This window comes from Mustelus asterias, chromosome 27 (assembly GCF_964213995.1).
Source record: "Mustelus asterias chromosome 27, sMusAst1.hap1.1, whole genome shotgun sequence".
Taxonomy (NCBI): domain Eukaryota; kingdom Metazoa; phylum Chordata; class Chondrichthyes; order Carcharhiniformes; family Triakidae; genus Mustelus; species Mustelus asterias.
In genome coordinates, this window is record NC_135827.1 from 6,055,473 (window position 1) to 6,071,328 (window position 15,856).

The 15,856-nt window shown below is 46.4% G+C and overlaps 1 protein-coding gene across 1 annotated transcript in view; it reads left to right on the forward strand.

Annotated features, from left to right (window-relative positions):
* kirrel3a (kirre like nephrin family adhesion molecule 3a) overlaps positions 1–15,856 on the forward strand; it is a 316,764-nt gene that overhangs the window by 277,881 nt on the left and 23,027 nt on the right. Inside the window, exon 12 of the mRNA XM_078198922.1 lies at positions 403–510. Within this exon, the coding sequence (XP_078055048.1) occupies positions 403–510 (108 nt within the window). The remainder of the gene's footprint in view (positions 1–402; positions 511–15,856) is intronic.

A 15,856-nucleotide genomic window follows, 5' to 3' on the forward strand; every position in this document is an offset into this window, starting at 1 on the left:
TATGAACCAGGTTCCTAACTGGTTCCCACTGCCTACAAATTCAGGAGTCTCCATTTTTGGCTGCTGACGGAGAGGCTGGAGGGGATAGTTCCTGTGTCGGGCGAATGGCAAGAAGCCCTGGCCAGAACAGTGAGGTTTGCAACTCCTCATACACTGGACAGCAGATGCATTCATGAGCAGAAGCGTGAATGTGTTTCCCGTCTGCCATCCTGGGACCTTGAAGGAGCTTTATAAAGCCTGGAAAGTGGGATCCACCTGGACCTGTTTCCAAACCATGTTCATAAACTCAGCCAATCCCGGCACTGACTTCCCACCTCACGCTGGGCATCAGTGCTGAATTTGGCAGCCATTGGTCATCTTCGCTCGGCTGGTTTTGATGTGGCCTATGCTTCTTTCCCACAGAGGCGCTCTCACTGGCTGTCGTCATCGGCGTGGCAGTTGGAGCTGGAGTGGCATTTGTTGTCGTCTTGGCAACGATCACGGTTATCTGCTGCTCGCGCTCCCAGAGAAGTAAGTGTCTGTGTGGACTGGGAGCTTCTTATGCTGAAGTGGTAACGAAATCCAATCCTATATTGAGCGTGAGGGCAAAACTGGGACAAGATGGAGTTTGGTGCGGGCAAGTGTGAGGGCATCCACATTAAACCTAACAATCGTCATGTGGTGGAATGGTGTGAAACTAAGGACTGTAGCTGTCGGAGCCCAGGGGCAGAATTTTCCCATCCCGCCTGCCACGGGAATCGTAGCGGGCAGGATGCGGAGCATGTAAAGGTCTGTTGACTTCGGCCTTGGGGCGGGCGTGGCTGGAAAATCCCGCCCCAAGAATATAAACCATTTATAACTAATCGAAAGGTGCAAGAGGGTTGGTTAATGAAGGAGGGATAGTTCCAATTCAGTTTTACGGAGCACTGATCAGACCCCGTGTGGGGTCCTGTTCAGATTTGTTCACAGTGCCCCAGGGAGGGTTTATTGGCCTGGGATGGGGGTGGTGGGAAGGGGGGGAGGGGCGGGGGGGGGGCACAGATTCCTCAGAATCACAAGGTTTTGAGGGTTAAACTATGGAGCAGATCACATAAACATGGTTTGTATTCCATTGAATGTACAACATTGGAGGGAAACCTGACGAGTAGCTTACAATGTCGAACATATTGAATAGTTTAGATGCAGAAAAACTAGTTCTTCTGGTGGGAAGATCTGAAGGGAGCGAGCAGATCTGTAATTTTTGAGCGAGGACAGTCCAGACTGAATTGGAAACACATTTTCTACACAAAGAGCAATAGAAATTCTGTCCCCAAATGGTGGGTAACTCAGAGCTTTCAAGATTGAGGTTGATAGATTTGTGTTAGGTAAAGGGATATGGAACTGAGATGCAAATCAGCCAGAATCCAATAGAATGCTGGAGCAGGCTGTTCCCAGATTCCTTGGTTTCCTCTAACTCATCCGCCCCTCTCCCAGCCTCATCCTCCGAGTTGCGCTTGCCCGCCCTTCCAGCTCTCACAGCTCCCCACCCCTCCCAGCCACCCTTCTTTCCCAGCTTTTCCTACCATCCTAGACAAGTCCATCTTCCCAAGTACCCCTCAAGCCATGTTAGACCAGTAGAAAGGAGTAGAAAGTCAGTTGTACAAAGGTGGGTCTTGACTTTTGAACCATGTAGTTAACTGCTGAGAAGTGTCTGGAGAAATGAAGATGATGGGTTTGGGTTTGCCTAATGCCATCCACGAGTGGTTCAGACATTGAATGGACTGTTGATACCCAGTTGGCCTGAACCTTGATAAAATAATCGTCACCGCTAGGAGACACAAGCAGAGAAATTGGAAAGTGAAGGTTTTGCAAGTGATTAACTGGATTCCCGCTCACTTTAATATTCCAGGATGCCTCATTAAAGCTCGCAAAAATCATTCATGGTGGATAGCGAAAATCCCATCTGGTATACGCATTGACAATTGTCAGGCCAAGAGTATACTTCCATTCTTCACAAAGACTAACTGTCTGAGAGAGATTATACCACTGAGACGACATCACTTCCCATTCGTCAGCAGAAAGCACAGTTCAGGTAATGACGACCCAACCCCTGCCTCTTCGTAAATACCATGTGACTGTAGAGTAGCTTCCTTCTCATGGCTTATCAATGGGGCCAGAACCTACCCTCACCTCCCCGCCCCCTCCGCTACTCTTCTCTACCCCACACCACCTTCGCTTCCCAAGCTTCTGCACGAGGTGGACAATCTTGCATCCATGTCACCCCACCTCACAGCCTGAACCAGAAAATATTCAGTCGGAGCATAGGTCTTCACGGCTGGGAAGCATGAGTTGGTTTTGACTTGGCCGCTCCAAGAGTCATGCTTCCATCCAGATTCACTGCGTGTAGTGTCCATTTGAATCTTTCTCTTATTATCTCTCCTATGCTCTGAATAAATCATTCCCCTGTACCCTGTGCTAAAGTCTAGATTCATCACACTGTTTCCAACTCTTACTCATTCTTTATCAAGAACTCCCAATTGTTTGGCTCCTTCCTCCTCACAGTATTCCCTCTCTCCTCCACACAATGGGTTCTTGTGACCAGGATTTGGCATCACTGAACCAATACCTCTTGATTTACCTTATTTCCTCTTCTATTCTTTTCAACCTTGGTGGCTCTAAACCCAGTTTTGGCACGTCAGTCAATTGGTGTCAGTAAAGGTTCAGTTGACAGCACACTTGTCTCTGAGTTTGCGGATGTAAGCCTCAGTCCAATGACTCTAGTCCAACATCCAGGCGGAGTGAGGGGAATGCTACACTATTGGAGATGCTAACTTTTGGATGAGGTGTTCAAGAAAGGACCTGTCAGGGAAGCTCTGTTGGTGTATTTTCAAGAAAAGGCAGGGGGGCCAGTGTTCCCATAGTCAGGTGAATAATTATTCCTCAACCAACATCACTGAAACAGATTATCTAATCATAAGCACCATGCTATTTGTGAGATTTTGGAGTGCGCCAATTGGCTGCACATTTCCTACATTACGATAGTGGAGGGTTTGCCAACTTTCCAGGATGGGCCTGGAGTCTCCAGGACTTGAAGATCAATCTCCAGGACTCTGAGTTTCTGGTGGGTTTCTGCTCCTTGGATCTAGAATACCTGATGCTAAAATGCCACCCCTACTACCTTCCACGGGAGTTTACCTCTGTTATCCTGACAGCAGTTTACATCCCACCCCATGTGGACATGAAGACCACGCTGGACAAAACATATACCAGTACAAATAGCCTTGAGACGAAACATCCCGAGGCCTCATTCATCGTGGCCGGGGACTTCAATCAGGCCAAGCTCAAGAGCGTACTACCAAGTTACCACCAACACGTCTCCTGCTCCACCAGAGGCCCAAACATCCTAGACCACTGCTACACAAATATCAAACATGCCTACCGCTCTATCGCCCACACACACTTTGGCAAATCAGACCACAAGGCTGTGCTCCCGCTCCCGGCTTACAAGCAAAAACTGAAGCGGGAGAATCTATCAAAGAAAGTCGTGCAATGTTGGTCTGAGGAATCGGATGATCTCCTACGGGGCTGCTTGGAGTCAGTGGACTGGTCAGTATTTAAAAACTCTGCGACCAGCCTGAACGCGTACGCCACTACATAACTGACTTCATTGGTAAGTGTGTAGAAGACTGTGTGCCAAAGAAGCAAATCCGCGTGTTTCCCAACCGGAAACCATGGATGAACAGGGATATCCACTGCTTGCTGAAATCCAGCTCTGAGGCGTTCAAGTCAGGCGACACTAACCTATACAAGAAAGCCAGATACGGTCTAAGGTGATCCATTAAAGATGCCAAAAGACAGTACCGGACCAAGCTGGAGCCCCAGGCTATCCACACAGACCCCTACCGACTATGGCAAGGTCTGCAAGGCATAACAGGCTACAAGATGAAGGCATGTAAATTCGCCGGCTCCAACGCACCCCTGCCTGATGAGCTCAATGATTTCTATGCCCGTTTTGAACAAGAGGTCAGCGAGAACATGCCCTCCACCCCAGAAGCCCTGGATGAACCTGTATCTGAGGTCACCATTGCAGATGTCAGGGCAGCTTTCTTGAAGGTCAACCCACGGAAAGCGACTGGCCCGGATGGGGTAGCCAGAGGAGCACTCAGATCCTGCGCAGATCAGCTGGCGGGGTTATTCACAGACATCTTCAACCTCTCTTTACAACAATCTGAGGTCCCTATCTGCTTCAAGAAGACGACCATCATCCCATTACCAAAGAAAAGCTGGGCAGTGTGCCTTAATGACTATTGTCCAGTGGCTCTGACATCCATTATTATGAAGTGCTTCGAAAGGCTAATCATGGCATGAATCAATTCCAGCCTCCCGGACTACCTGGATCCACTACAGTTTGCCAACCGCCGCAACAGGTCCACAGCAGACGCCATCTCCCTGGCCCTGCACTCAACCCTGGAACATCTAGATAACAAAGACATCTATGCCAGACTCCTATTTATTGACTACAGCTCAACCTTCAACACCATTATTCCTACAAAACCCATCTCCAAACTCTGTGGCCTGGTGCTCGGCTCCTCCCTCTGCGATTGGATCCTGAAAATACAGAAGTCTGAGGACACGTACCAACCGTCTCAAGAACAGCTTCTTCCCTGTTGCCATCAGACTTTTGAATAGACCTAGCTCGCATTAAGTTGATCTTTCTCTACACCTTAGCTATGACTGTAACATTACATTCTGCACTCCCTCGTTTCCTTCTCTATGAACGGTATGCTTTGCCTGTACAGTGCAGAAGAAACAATACTTTCCACATGTGATAATAATAAATCAAATCAAATCAAAATGCTGTGCGAAACCCTGGAGAAGGATCATCGAGACATTAAAAAAGATTGTTTTTTTAAAATTCTTTGAACATTTCTCTATGCCAGATTAGGGAACTAGTCTTTGAGCGGCAGCAAATCAGTCACCCTTTCACACGGAGTTTTGGAGTGAGAATTGGGAAGGGTTTCAGAGCAAGAGTTAGTAGGACTTTCGGAGTGAAAGTTGAGAGGAGTTTGGAGGGAGAGTTCAGAGGGGTTACGGATTGAGAGTCGGGAGGAGTTACGGAGTGAGAGTCGGGAGGAGTTACGGAGTGAGAGTCGGGAGGAGTTACGGAGTGAGAGTCGGGAGGAGGTTGGAGGAGGGGTGATGCTCTGATTAGGAAGAGCATTACAGTGCTGGAGAAAGATGTTTCAGAGGGAACAAGATCAGAATCTATTTGGCTCGAGCTGAGAAACAAAAAAGGTACAATTACATTGCTTGCTGTCATCGATAGGTCACCAACTAGTGGGAAGGATGTCGAGGAACAAACTTGCAAAGAAGTTATAGAGAGGTATAAATAATGGGGACGTTGATTTTCTGAATATAGACTGGGATAGTATTAGTGTAAAGGGCAGACAGGGAAAAGAGGTTCCAGAGGGTGCTCAGATGAATTTTCTACCCCAGTATGTTTCCAGTCCAATGAGGAAGAAGGCACTGTGAGAGCTGATTCTTGGAAATGAGGTGGACCAAGTAAATCAATGTCAGTAGGCAGCACAGTGGCACAGTGGTTAGCACTGCTGCCTCACAGCACGAGGGACCCAGGTTCAATTCCCGGCTTGGGTCACTGTCTGTGTGGAGTCTACACGTTCTCCCCGTGTCTGCATGGATTTCCTCCCACAGTCTGAAAGACGTGATGGTTAGGGTGCATTGGCCATTCTAAATTCTCCCTCAGTGTACCCGAACATGCACCAGAGTGTGGCAACTAGGGGATTTACACAGTAACTTCATTGCAGTGTTAATTGCAGGAAATAATAACAAATGGGATTATTATCTCAATGGAAACAAATTAAAACATGCTACAGTGCAAAGGGACCTGGGGGTCCTTGTGCATGAGACGCAAAAGCCCAGTCTGCAGGTACAACAGGTGATCAAGAAGGCAAATGGGATGTTGGCCTATATTGCGAAGGGGATAGAATATAAAAGCAGGGATGTCTTGATGCACCTGTACAGGGCATTGGTGAGGCCGCAGCTGGAATACTGTGTGCAGTATTGGTCCCCTTATATGAGGAAGGATATATTGGCATTGGAGGGAGTGCAGAGAAGGTTCACCAGGTTGACACCGGAGATGAGGGGTTTGGATTATGAGGAGAGGCTGAGGAGATTGGGTTTGTACTCGTTGGAGTTTAGAAGGATGAGGGGGGATCTTATGGAGACTTATAAGATAATGCGGGGGCTGGATAATAAAGGGGGGTCGGTTTAAGACAGAGTTGAGGAGGAACTTCTTCTCCCAGAGGGTGGTGAATCTCTGGAATTCTCTGCCCACTGAGGTGGTGGAGGCTACCTCGCTGAATATGTTTAAAGCGCGGATGGATGGATTCCTGATCGGTAAGGGAATTAAGGGTTATGGGGATCAGGCGGGTAAGTGGTACTGATCCACGTCAGATCAGCCATGATCTTATTGAATGGCGGGGCAGGCTCGAGGGGTTAGATGGCCTACTCCTGCTCCTATTTCTTATGTTCTTATGTTCTTAATGTGAGCCTACTTGTGACACTAATGAATAAACTTTAAGGCAGAGGGCATAGCTGAGATATGAAATGAATACTTTACTTGTCTTTACCAAGGAAGAAGATGCTTCCCATCCATGATAATAAAAAGGAGGTAATTCAGTCACTCAAATGGTTTAAAATTGAAAAGGAGGAGGTATTGGATAGGTTATCTGTATTTAAGTTGATAAGGCAATGGGACCAGATGAGATGCATCCAAGGACAGTGCAGGAAGAGAGAGTGGAAATTGTGGAAATTATGTGGCCATAATTTTTCAGTCTTCCGTAAACTCATGGGTGGTGCCAGAGGACCAACAAATTCCAAAGGTTACACCAAAAAAATGTAAGGACAAGCCGAACAACTAAGGGCCAGTCAGTTTAACTTTGATAGTGGAGAAACTTCTAGACACAATAATTCGGGACAAAGTTAATAGTCATACGGACAAATGTGGATTAATAAAGAAAAGCCAGCATGGATTTAGTAAGAGGAAATCATGCTTCACCAACTTGCTGGGGTTTTTTGAAGAGGTCGCAGACAGTGTCGATGAGGATAATGTTGTTGGTGGGTTGCCCATGGACATCCAAAAAGCGTTTGACACAGTGGCGCACAACAGGCCTGTGAGCAAAGTTATAGGCTCATGGAAGAAAAGGGATAGTAGCAACATGGATATGAGATTGGCTGAGGGGCAGGAAACAGAGAGTAGTACTTTGGGTGGGAGGAAGACAATATGATGTTAGATCGGAACAATTGTGAAGAAGAATCATATTGGTCCCAAAGGGCGGTATGTTCCAGTCCTGATACAGGGGGGAGGGGGCGTTGTCACGGGTGGGATGGGAATATTTGGAGAGCTATTGACTTTTTAACGGCTCTCCAAATTTTCCCATCCTGCCCGTGACAAATTCCGGCCAGTATTGGGGCCGGAAAATCCAAATATTTGCGCCATGTTTCTCTCTCCACAGACGCTGCCAGACCTGCTGAGTACTTCCCGCACTTTCTCCAGAATTCTACTGCCTCGCCTGCCATGGAATCAGAGCGGGCGAGGGCGGACAATGGAAATGTCCATTGACCTCGAGCGGAAATTTCCAGTCGCGCTTGAGCAAGGCCGTAAAATCCCGCCCTTCCTGTTTTTATTTCAGATCTCCAGCATCTGCAGCATTTTGCATTTACCTCACTTTTTGAACCTTCCTCACTTCTTTATCCCATTCTTAAGAGAGTCTCAGTAGATGCGTGTAACAAATACATTGGGGTGGATCTCCTGAAACCTAAAGCTGTGTTGTTACTTTACAACCAGAGGCAAGGGTGAAGAATGCGTCCTTAGAATATTAAAGACAAAGAAAGTGGATGAAGAAAATTGAAAAGCTTATGAGCTGAAAGAATAATGAGAATCCCTTGCAGCAAGAGGCTGAGAACTGAAGCTGGAGAATGATGGAGGTTTAGATGGAGCTCAAAGAGAAGGAGCTGTACCTGAAATCACAGGATTAAGAAGCAGAGTCAGAACATTAGACAGATCCTGATAAAGAATCGGCAAAGGCAGTTGGTGCTGCAGGGACAAGCGAGGTTGAGCCAAGAGGTTTTAAAGGCGATATGATGAAAAGGTCGGCCAGGTCAGTCTTAACTCGAACACAGTAGAAAGTAAAAGAGGAAGAGCAGAGAATGCTGGAGCTTGAATTTACAAAGTGTGTGATAGCACCTTGCAAAAAGACCAGGGGAGCAAGAGAAATGAAATAAAAGAAGCTGTAATTGGGAAAAGAACTAGTTTATCATTTGTTAAAAATCAAATTGTGTGTTTAAGTTTTAAAATTTGTCTATTCGTATCACAAGTAGGCTTACATTAACACTGCAATTGAAGTTATTGAAAGTAGGAGTGAGAGATAAACATTTAAGGCTTAATTTGATTTATTATAGTCACATGTATTGGGATACAGTGAAAAGTATTGTTTCTTGTGCACTATACGGAAGAAGCATACCATTCATTGATTACATGGGGAGAAGAAAAGAGAGGGTGCAGAATATAATGATGCAGTTACAGGTAGGGTGAAGAGAAATATCAACTTAATTTTTGATAGGACCATTTAAAAGTCTGATGACAGCAGGGAAGAAGCTGTTCTTGAGTCTGTTCATTCGTGTTTTCAGACTTTTGTAGATTTTATCTGATGGAAGAAGGTGGAAGAGTGCATATCCTGGGTGCTTGGGATCCTGGCTGCTTTGCTGAGGCAGCGGGCAGTGTAGACAGAGTCAATGGATGGGAGGTTGGTTTGCGTGATGGACTGAGCTACGTTCACAACCATTTGTAGTTTCTTGTAATGTTGGGTAGAGCAGAAGCCATACCAAGCTGTGATACATCTGGAAAGGATGCTTTCTATGGTGTTTCTGTAAAAATTGGTAAGGGTCGTAGCGGGCATGCCAAATTTCCTTAGCCTCCTGAGAAAGGAGGGTCCAGGATAGATAACACCACATCTAATTTTTCCTAAATGTTCAATCAGTAAGCATGGTGTAGACTATAAAGGTGACAGCCATGGGATAGTGACTGCCTTGGGGCCAGTCATTTGTGGAATCAAGTCCAAACCTAGAGACTTTTGCACAAAATTGAGCCTGACACTCCAGTGTGAGATGGAGGAACTTTTGCAGTGCTAAAGGTGCTGTACTTGGGATTGAATGTTAAACCAAGGCTCTGTCTGCACTCTCAGAGGAGGTAGATACATGACACTTTTTGAAGAAAAGCATGGGTGTTCTCCATAGTGTCGGTCAATATTCATTCCTCAGTCAACATCAAAAGCAGGGTATCCGATCATGTTGGGGGAGACGGTGGCACAGTGGTAATGTCACTGGCTTAGAAATCCAGAGGATGAGGTTAATGATCTGGGAACATGGATTGAAATCCCATGTTTGTGACATTTATGTTCATTTAATTAAATCCAGAATGTAAAGCTGGTCTCAGCAATGGTGACCGTGGAGATTAGCATTGATGGTTGCAACAGCATTTGGTTCAGCAGGGTCCTTTAGGGAAGGAAATCTGCTGTCCTTACCTGGTCTGGCTTCGATGTGACTCCAGACAAACAACAATGTGATTAGCTCCAAACTGTCCTCTGAAATGGTCGAGCAAGACACTCAATTCAAGCATCTTTACTAAATTTAACCCTTTCAAGCATTTTGTTACTTCTTATGTTTAAGTGGACATTGAATGATTTTGGTACCACTCCAAATTTAGCAGACGATTCTCTGTCTAGCAAGAATGTTGTCCACTATCAGACCTACTGAATAAAGCAGTGTGTTAACTCGTTCAGTTTCCGTCATTTTATCCAGACCTGAAGCAATCCTGTATCTATGGATTCTTTGGGCAGGATTTTACGCCCTCGCTTGGGTGAGAACATAAAATCCCATGCGAGGCCAATGGAGATTTCCATTCTGGGAACCTTGCCCACCCCGATTCCGGGGCAGGCAAGGTGGTAGAGTTTTGGCCTTTGTCTCCAAAGTCCCCAATGATGGATAGGTTCCAATTGATCTGGACAATTGGATTTTAAAATGTAGGTTCAGAAGTTTGGTTAAAAAGTTGCTGAAATTAAAGTTGGCACTGTTGTTCATTTGAAGACAAAGGGCTTTACCCATGCTTGCTGGTTTTGTGGGCTCCTGTTGCTATGGTGCTTGAAAACATTTTAAACAATGGCTGTTTGGATCGACTCTCTGCAGGATTCTCCATTTCAACACTATGCTTTAGGGTCACAAAAATATCGAATCCCGCCCTTTACTGGTCTTTTAAGCTGATTCTTTTGTCATGATTCTTCTGAATTAGTTAATTAAATTAATTTGATCCTTCCTGTAATGAGCCCCACTGCTGTGTTCAGGCACCAACTTGGGAATCTGGATTTTCCGATGGAATTTTTAAACAGCAATTTCTGACCAATGAATTATTTAAAAGTTGCTCAGAACTTGCTGTATCCTGGAATTTAAAAGTTTTAGCTCACCCCTGATAGGGCCCCTGACTCTGCACTCTGGGAATTAAACTGGACTTCCATCCCATGAAGAGATTTCATGAAGTCTGCTGCTGCAGTGAGGAATTTTGAATTTCTACCTTCAGCTTCTAAGTTTTTCTTTGGAACTTTTCCCTGGCAACTTTCCTCCATGTGTATGGTTCCTGAGCTTTTCTTCAGGTCAGAATGCGTCTTTGAATTTTTCTTTTGTCTTAAAGGATTTTAGTTTTCCTCTGCATTTTTTTGCAAGGTTTAATGTTTTTCCATTCGCTGCCACCATGCTGGATGCCATTTGGTGGGCCTTAATGAAGTCTTCATAGTCGAAAGTAGGTTAACTGTGTGTATTTCTTAACTACAAGAATGAAGGAGAGTGAATCTTGCTTTATCCAACACTAGACTGACCCCTACATGCAGGTCATGTGGTTTCTTACATCACTGTGTGGGAAATTTTGTACTCAGTCCCACGTTAAGGTGAGTGAGTGGGCGAGGATCTGGCAGATGGAGTATAACATTGACAAATGTGAGGTTATTCACTTTGGAGGAAATAATACCAAATTGGATTATTATCTAAATGGAAAAAAATTACAACATGCCACTGTGCAAAGGGACCTGGGGGTCCTTGTGCATGAGACGCAAAAACCCAGTCTGCAGGTGCAACAGGTGATCAAGCAGGCAAATGGGATGTTGGCCTATATCGCAAGGGGGATAGAATATAAAAGCAGAGATGTCTTGCTGCATCTGTACAGGGCATTGGTGAGGCCGCAGCTGGAATAATGTGTGCAGTATTGGTCCCCTTATTTGCGGAAGGATATATTGGCCTTGGAGGGAGTGCAGAGAAGGTTCACCAGGTTGATACCAGAGATGAGGGGTGTTGATTATGAGGAGAGACTGAGCAGATTGGGTTTGTACTCGTTGGAATTTAGAAGGCTGAGGGGGGAATCTTATAGAGACCTATGAGATAATGAAGGGGCTGGATAGGGTAGAGGTGGAGAGATTCTTTCCACTTAGAAAGGAAACCAGAACTAGAGGGCACAGCCTCAAAATAAAGGGGGGTCAGTTTAGGACAGAGTTGAGGAGGAACTTCTTCTCTCAGAGGGTGGTGAATCTCTGGAATTCTCTGCCCACTGAAGTGGTGGAGGCTACCTCGTTGAATATGTTTAAATCACGGATAGATGGATTCCTGATCGGTAAGGGAATTAGGGGTTATAGGGATCAGGCGGGTAAGTGGAACTGATCCACTTCAGATCAGCCATGATCTTATTGAATGACGGGGCAGGCTTGAGGGGCTAGATGGCCTACTCCTGCTCCTACTTCTTATGTTCTTCTTATGTTCTTATGTTCTTATGTTAACCCTATATGTGCCAGACCCTTATACTACACACCCCACCACTAACCACAGCCTTATTAATGGCTGCTTCAATGATGGGCAGCATGGTTTCCTCCATTGAGTGTAAGGACACGCAACTGTGCCTGCTCCCCATTGGTTAGGATGACAATTCTGCCTCCAGTTGTGTTCCACCATGTTCTACAACAGAAAGGAAGAGGATGGTGCAATCTGTTTGGGTGATGTGGCTGCTTTGGTTGAATAGCTGGCAGTGAGATGTGTGTGTGTGAAGCTTGTAGCACTAAGTATGTGAGTGGGAGGTGAAGCTATGTTCAGGATGGATCATGACTGATAGAGATTGTTGATATGTGAGGGATGGGGCTATGATGTATTGAACATGATGTGGAGATGCCGGTGTTGGACTGGGATGAGCACTGTAAGAAGTCTCACAACACCAGGTTAAAGTCCAAGCTGTTTATTTGGAATCACAAGCTTTCGGGGCACTGCTCCTTCATCGGGTGAGTGGAGAGGTAGGTTTCACAAACACGGCATATATAGACTAAGACTCAATTGTAAGATAATGGTTGGAATGTGAGTCTTCAGGCAATCAAGTCTTTACAGGTACAGACAATGCGAGTGGAGAGAGGAATAATCACAGGTTAAAGAGGTGTGAATTGTCTCCAGCCATATTGAACAATAGTTGAGGTTAGCACTGCCATGGGTGCGATATGGCATTTGAAAACACTTTCACTGATTTCAAGGTGAGAGGTCATCAAATTAGTTGTAGCAATGAATCCTCTGGGCTTGACTCCCATCAGTCACCGACAAGCTTCTCTAACACCTTTGCCTTTGAAAGGACCTACTATAGATAATGACCTCTCACCTTTTTTCCACCTCATGTACCAGGGCCTCCACTGCCGTGTCAGAAAACCTTGGAGGCCCCTCTCATCAGAATTGCCCCATTCTTCAATGTTCCCCATGTCAAAATCATTTTTAGAACAATGAGGACTTGTTCCAACCACAAGTACCTTTCCCTTTAAGAGATGCAGGATAGCTCGAACCTTCGCCAGCCTATCAGGATCTTTTCCCCCTGCCCATGTTCAGCCAATCAGTAATGTGTTCAGCACTGGGCTCTATACTGTAATTAGTGAAACCAATTCTGTAATCCACAGGCATCAGAACCAATAGGCACGGGATAAACCCACATCCTGCTCTCCCCATCCTGTCCAATCATGCTTGTGTTTATCTTGCCACACATTTCATAAAATCATAGAATCCCTACAGTATAGAAGGAGGCCATTCGGCCCATCAAGTCTGCACCGACCACAATCCCACCCAGGTCCTACCCCTGTAACCCCACATATTTACCCTGCTAATCCACCTGACACTAGGGTCAATTTAGCATGGTCAATCAACCTAACCCGCACATCTTTGGGCTGTGGAAGGAAACTGGAGTACCCGGAGGAAACCCACGCAGATCTCGAGAAGATCTCCAGCCCAATCATATCATTGGAGTGGCGGAGCCTCCTGCAGCACGGGACCTCAAACATGTTGAGGTAGCTGCATCACTGCCTGTCCACACTGCCTGCAGGACAGTGGCGTCTTCTGCGGTGCCATCCGCCTTGCTGGCCCTCCACCCCTCCATTCCCGCGCCTCTCCTACCGCGTGCCTCTCCCTGCGACGCTGCCTGCAGACACCTCTCTTCCTCTTCTTTCGGCCCCTCTCTTTCTCCTCAGAGGAGATGCCCCCAGTGGAGTACGCAATCCCCATTTGCTGAAATGCAGGTAGCACTGCCTTGTGGGCTGCAATGGGCAGAAATGCTCCGACAGAGTTGGCACAAAACGAGTTCTCAGAGCAAGGTTAACAAAGCAAGTACTTCAAGAGTAGCCAGAGGAAAAGGCCTGAAATGTCAAGACTAAAGCAGGAGCAAACTCTCACCTGAACTCCGAATGACTCACACACTCCAAGTTCCGGCCACTTTTATCCCACCCCTGGGTGTGAAAAGTTAAAAATTGAGATGGTCGCCTGCCTGAGTTCCCCGTGTGCCAACTGAAAAATGGTACCGGCAATGGAATTTCTCTTTTAATTGCCTTAACTCACTGATTATTTATTTATTCATGTCACAAGTAGGCTTACATTAACACTGCAATTAAGTTACTGTGAAAATCCCCTAGTCGCCACACTCCGGCGCCTGTTTGGATACACTGAGGGAGAATTTAGCATGGCCAGTACACCTAACCAGCACGTCTTTCAGACTGTGGGAGGAAACCGGAGTACCCGGAGGAAACCCACTCAGTCACGAGGAGAATGTGTAAACTACGCACAGACAGTGACCCAAGCCAGGAATCGAACCCGGGTCCCTGGGGCTGTGAGACAGCAGTGCTAACCCCTGTGCCACCGTGCCACCCTTGATTAATTGTTGACAGGTGCACTTCTGACTCCCACAAGCAGCCAATGAAAATACCACATGAGTGCACAAAGGCATTGGGATGCACACCTAGCCTCTTCCCACCTTCTTCCGGGTCAGAAGCGTGTCCAAAACTAACACATGAAATTCTGGCCCTGCAGTATAATGTGCTGTGATAGCTTGAAATTTGGAATTCTTACATTTGTCCTGGTAAGCATAAAACAAAATGATTCAGCAATATGTCTCCCTTTCTCAACAATATTCAATTCCTGTACTACCAAGTGACTGAGTGCTAACGCTTAGAGGATTGGCATAGCAGAGGCATGAGTTTGAATCCTGCTCTGTTTAGTTACCAAATCAAGTTAGGGTATAAATAGGATGATCATTTGTGGCATCAGGAAAAAAACTGACCATAGAAGCTGCTAGATCGTCATAAAAACCCAACCGATTCACTGATGATCTTCAGGGTGGGGAATCTATTGTCCCTGCCTTGGTCTGATACATCCCTGGCACCAGTCCTGGAGTAACTAAGAATGGGCATTAAGTGAAAATCCCAAGAAGGTAAGAGATTGGAAGTTGGACAAGACTCATCATTGAGCGAAGGATTTGAGGCTTTCACTTGTTCAAAGTTCTGCCCTCAGACAGGGCACTGGATATTTTGAGGGGGTGTCCACTTATTGAACATGGGGATAGCAGTGAACCTGGCCCGGTAACCCATCGAATCCATCAAATATCTCTGTGCCCATAACAGCACAGGATGTGATTGCCTCAGTATCGGGGACGCTGGAGTTCACAGCACATATCCAGCGAGCTCAACCCCTGGAGGCATGAGCCTGGGTTAGGTGTCACAGTTCACCAGCATGAAAAAAACACTGCAGTGATTCACCAAGAAAACATCCACAAAATGTATCCGTAATAATATTTAATCGATGCTCTGGGGACAGCAGGGGCCTCGGAGCATCAACCACTTCTTTATGGAAGGCCCAACAACTTGAGTACCAAACAGCAGCAGTGCTAGCTCTCAGCAATGCACCCAGGGACAGGCCTGGGAGACCCAGGCCATAGGTGAGTGAGGGTAGTAGTAACCCAGGAAGCCAAACGGAAAAGAATGACGTTTATTCATTAAAGCAAAAGTTAAACCACAACCCTGTGGTACAGGCACATGAGTCCCATCTGGGATGATATATCACTGGACCTGCTCAGGGGCCCGGCCTTACCAAGGACTCGGGATATGAGTTCCATCTGGTTAGTCAATTGCCTATCGCCATGGGAACTTGTATTCCACGAGCCCCACAGGGAGGTCAGTTTGGGGATTCCCCATGTCAGTACTGGGAGTTAGCACACAGTATTTGCTTTCTGGGCTTCCCACATGGTGACTGACCCTGCCTGGCAGGATGAGGCCTTTAAGTGGGCATCAATGGCCCAATGGAAGGGGCTCAACTGATGCCGGGTGTAAAGGCCACCCATGAGCCTGAAGGCAGGTTCCCCACCCTGCACCCTCTCACCTGATTAAATGCCTCCTCTTCCAAACTCAAATTGCGGGAGGCCATTCATTTCTGTCCATTGGGTGTTTTCAGGGCCCCGTGCTAGATTCACCCATCGTGCTGCATTTGGCTGTGAAGA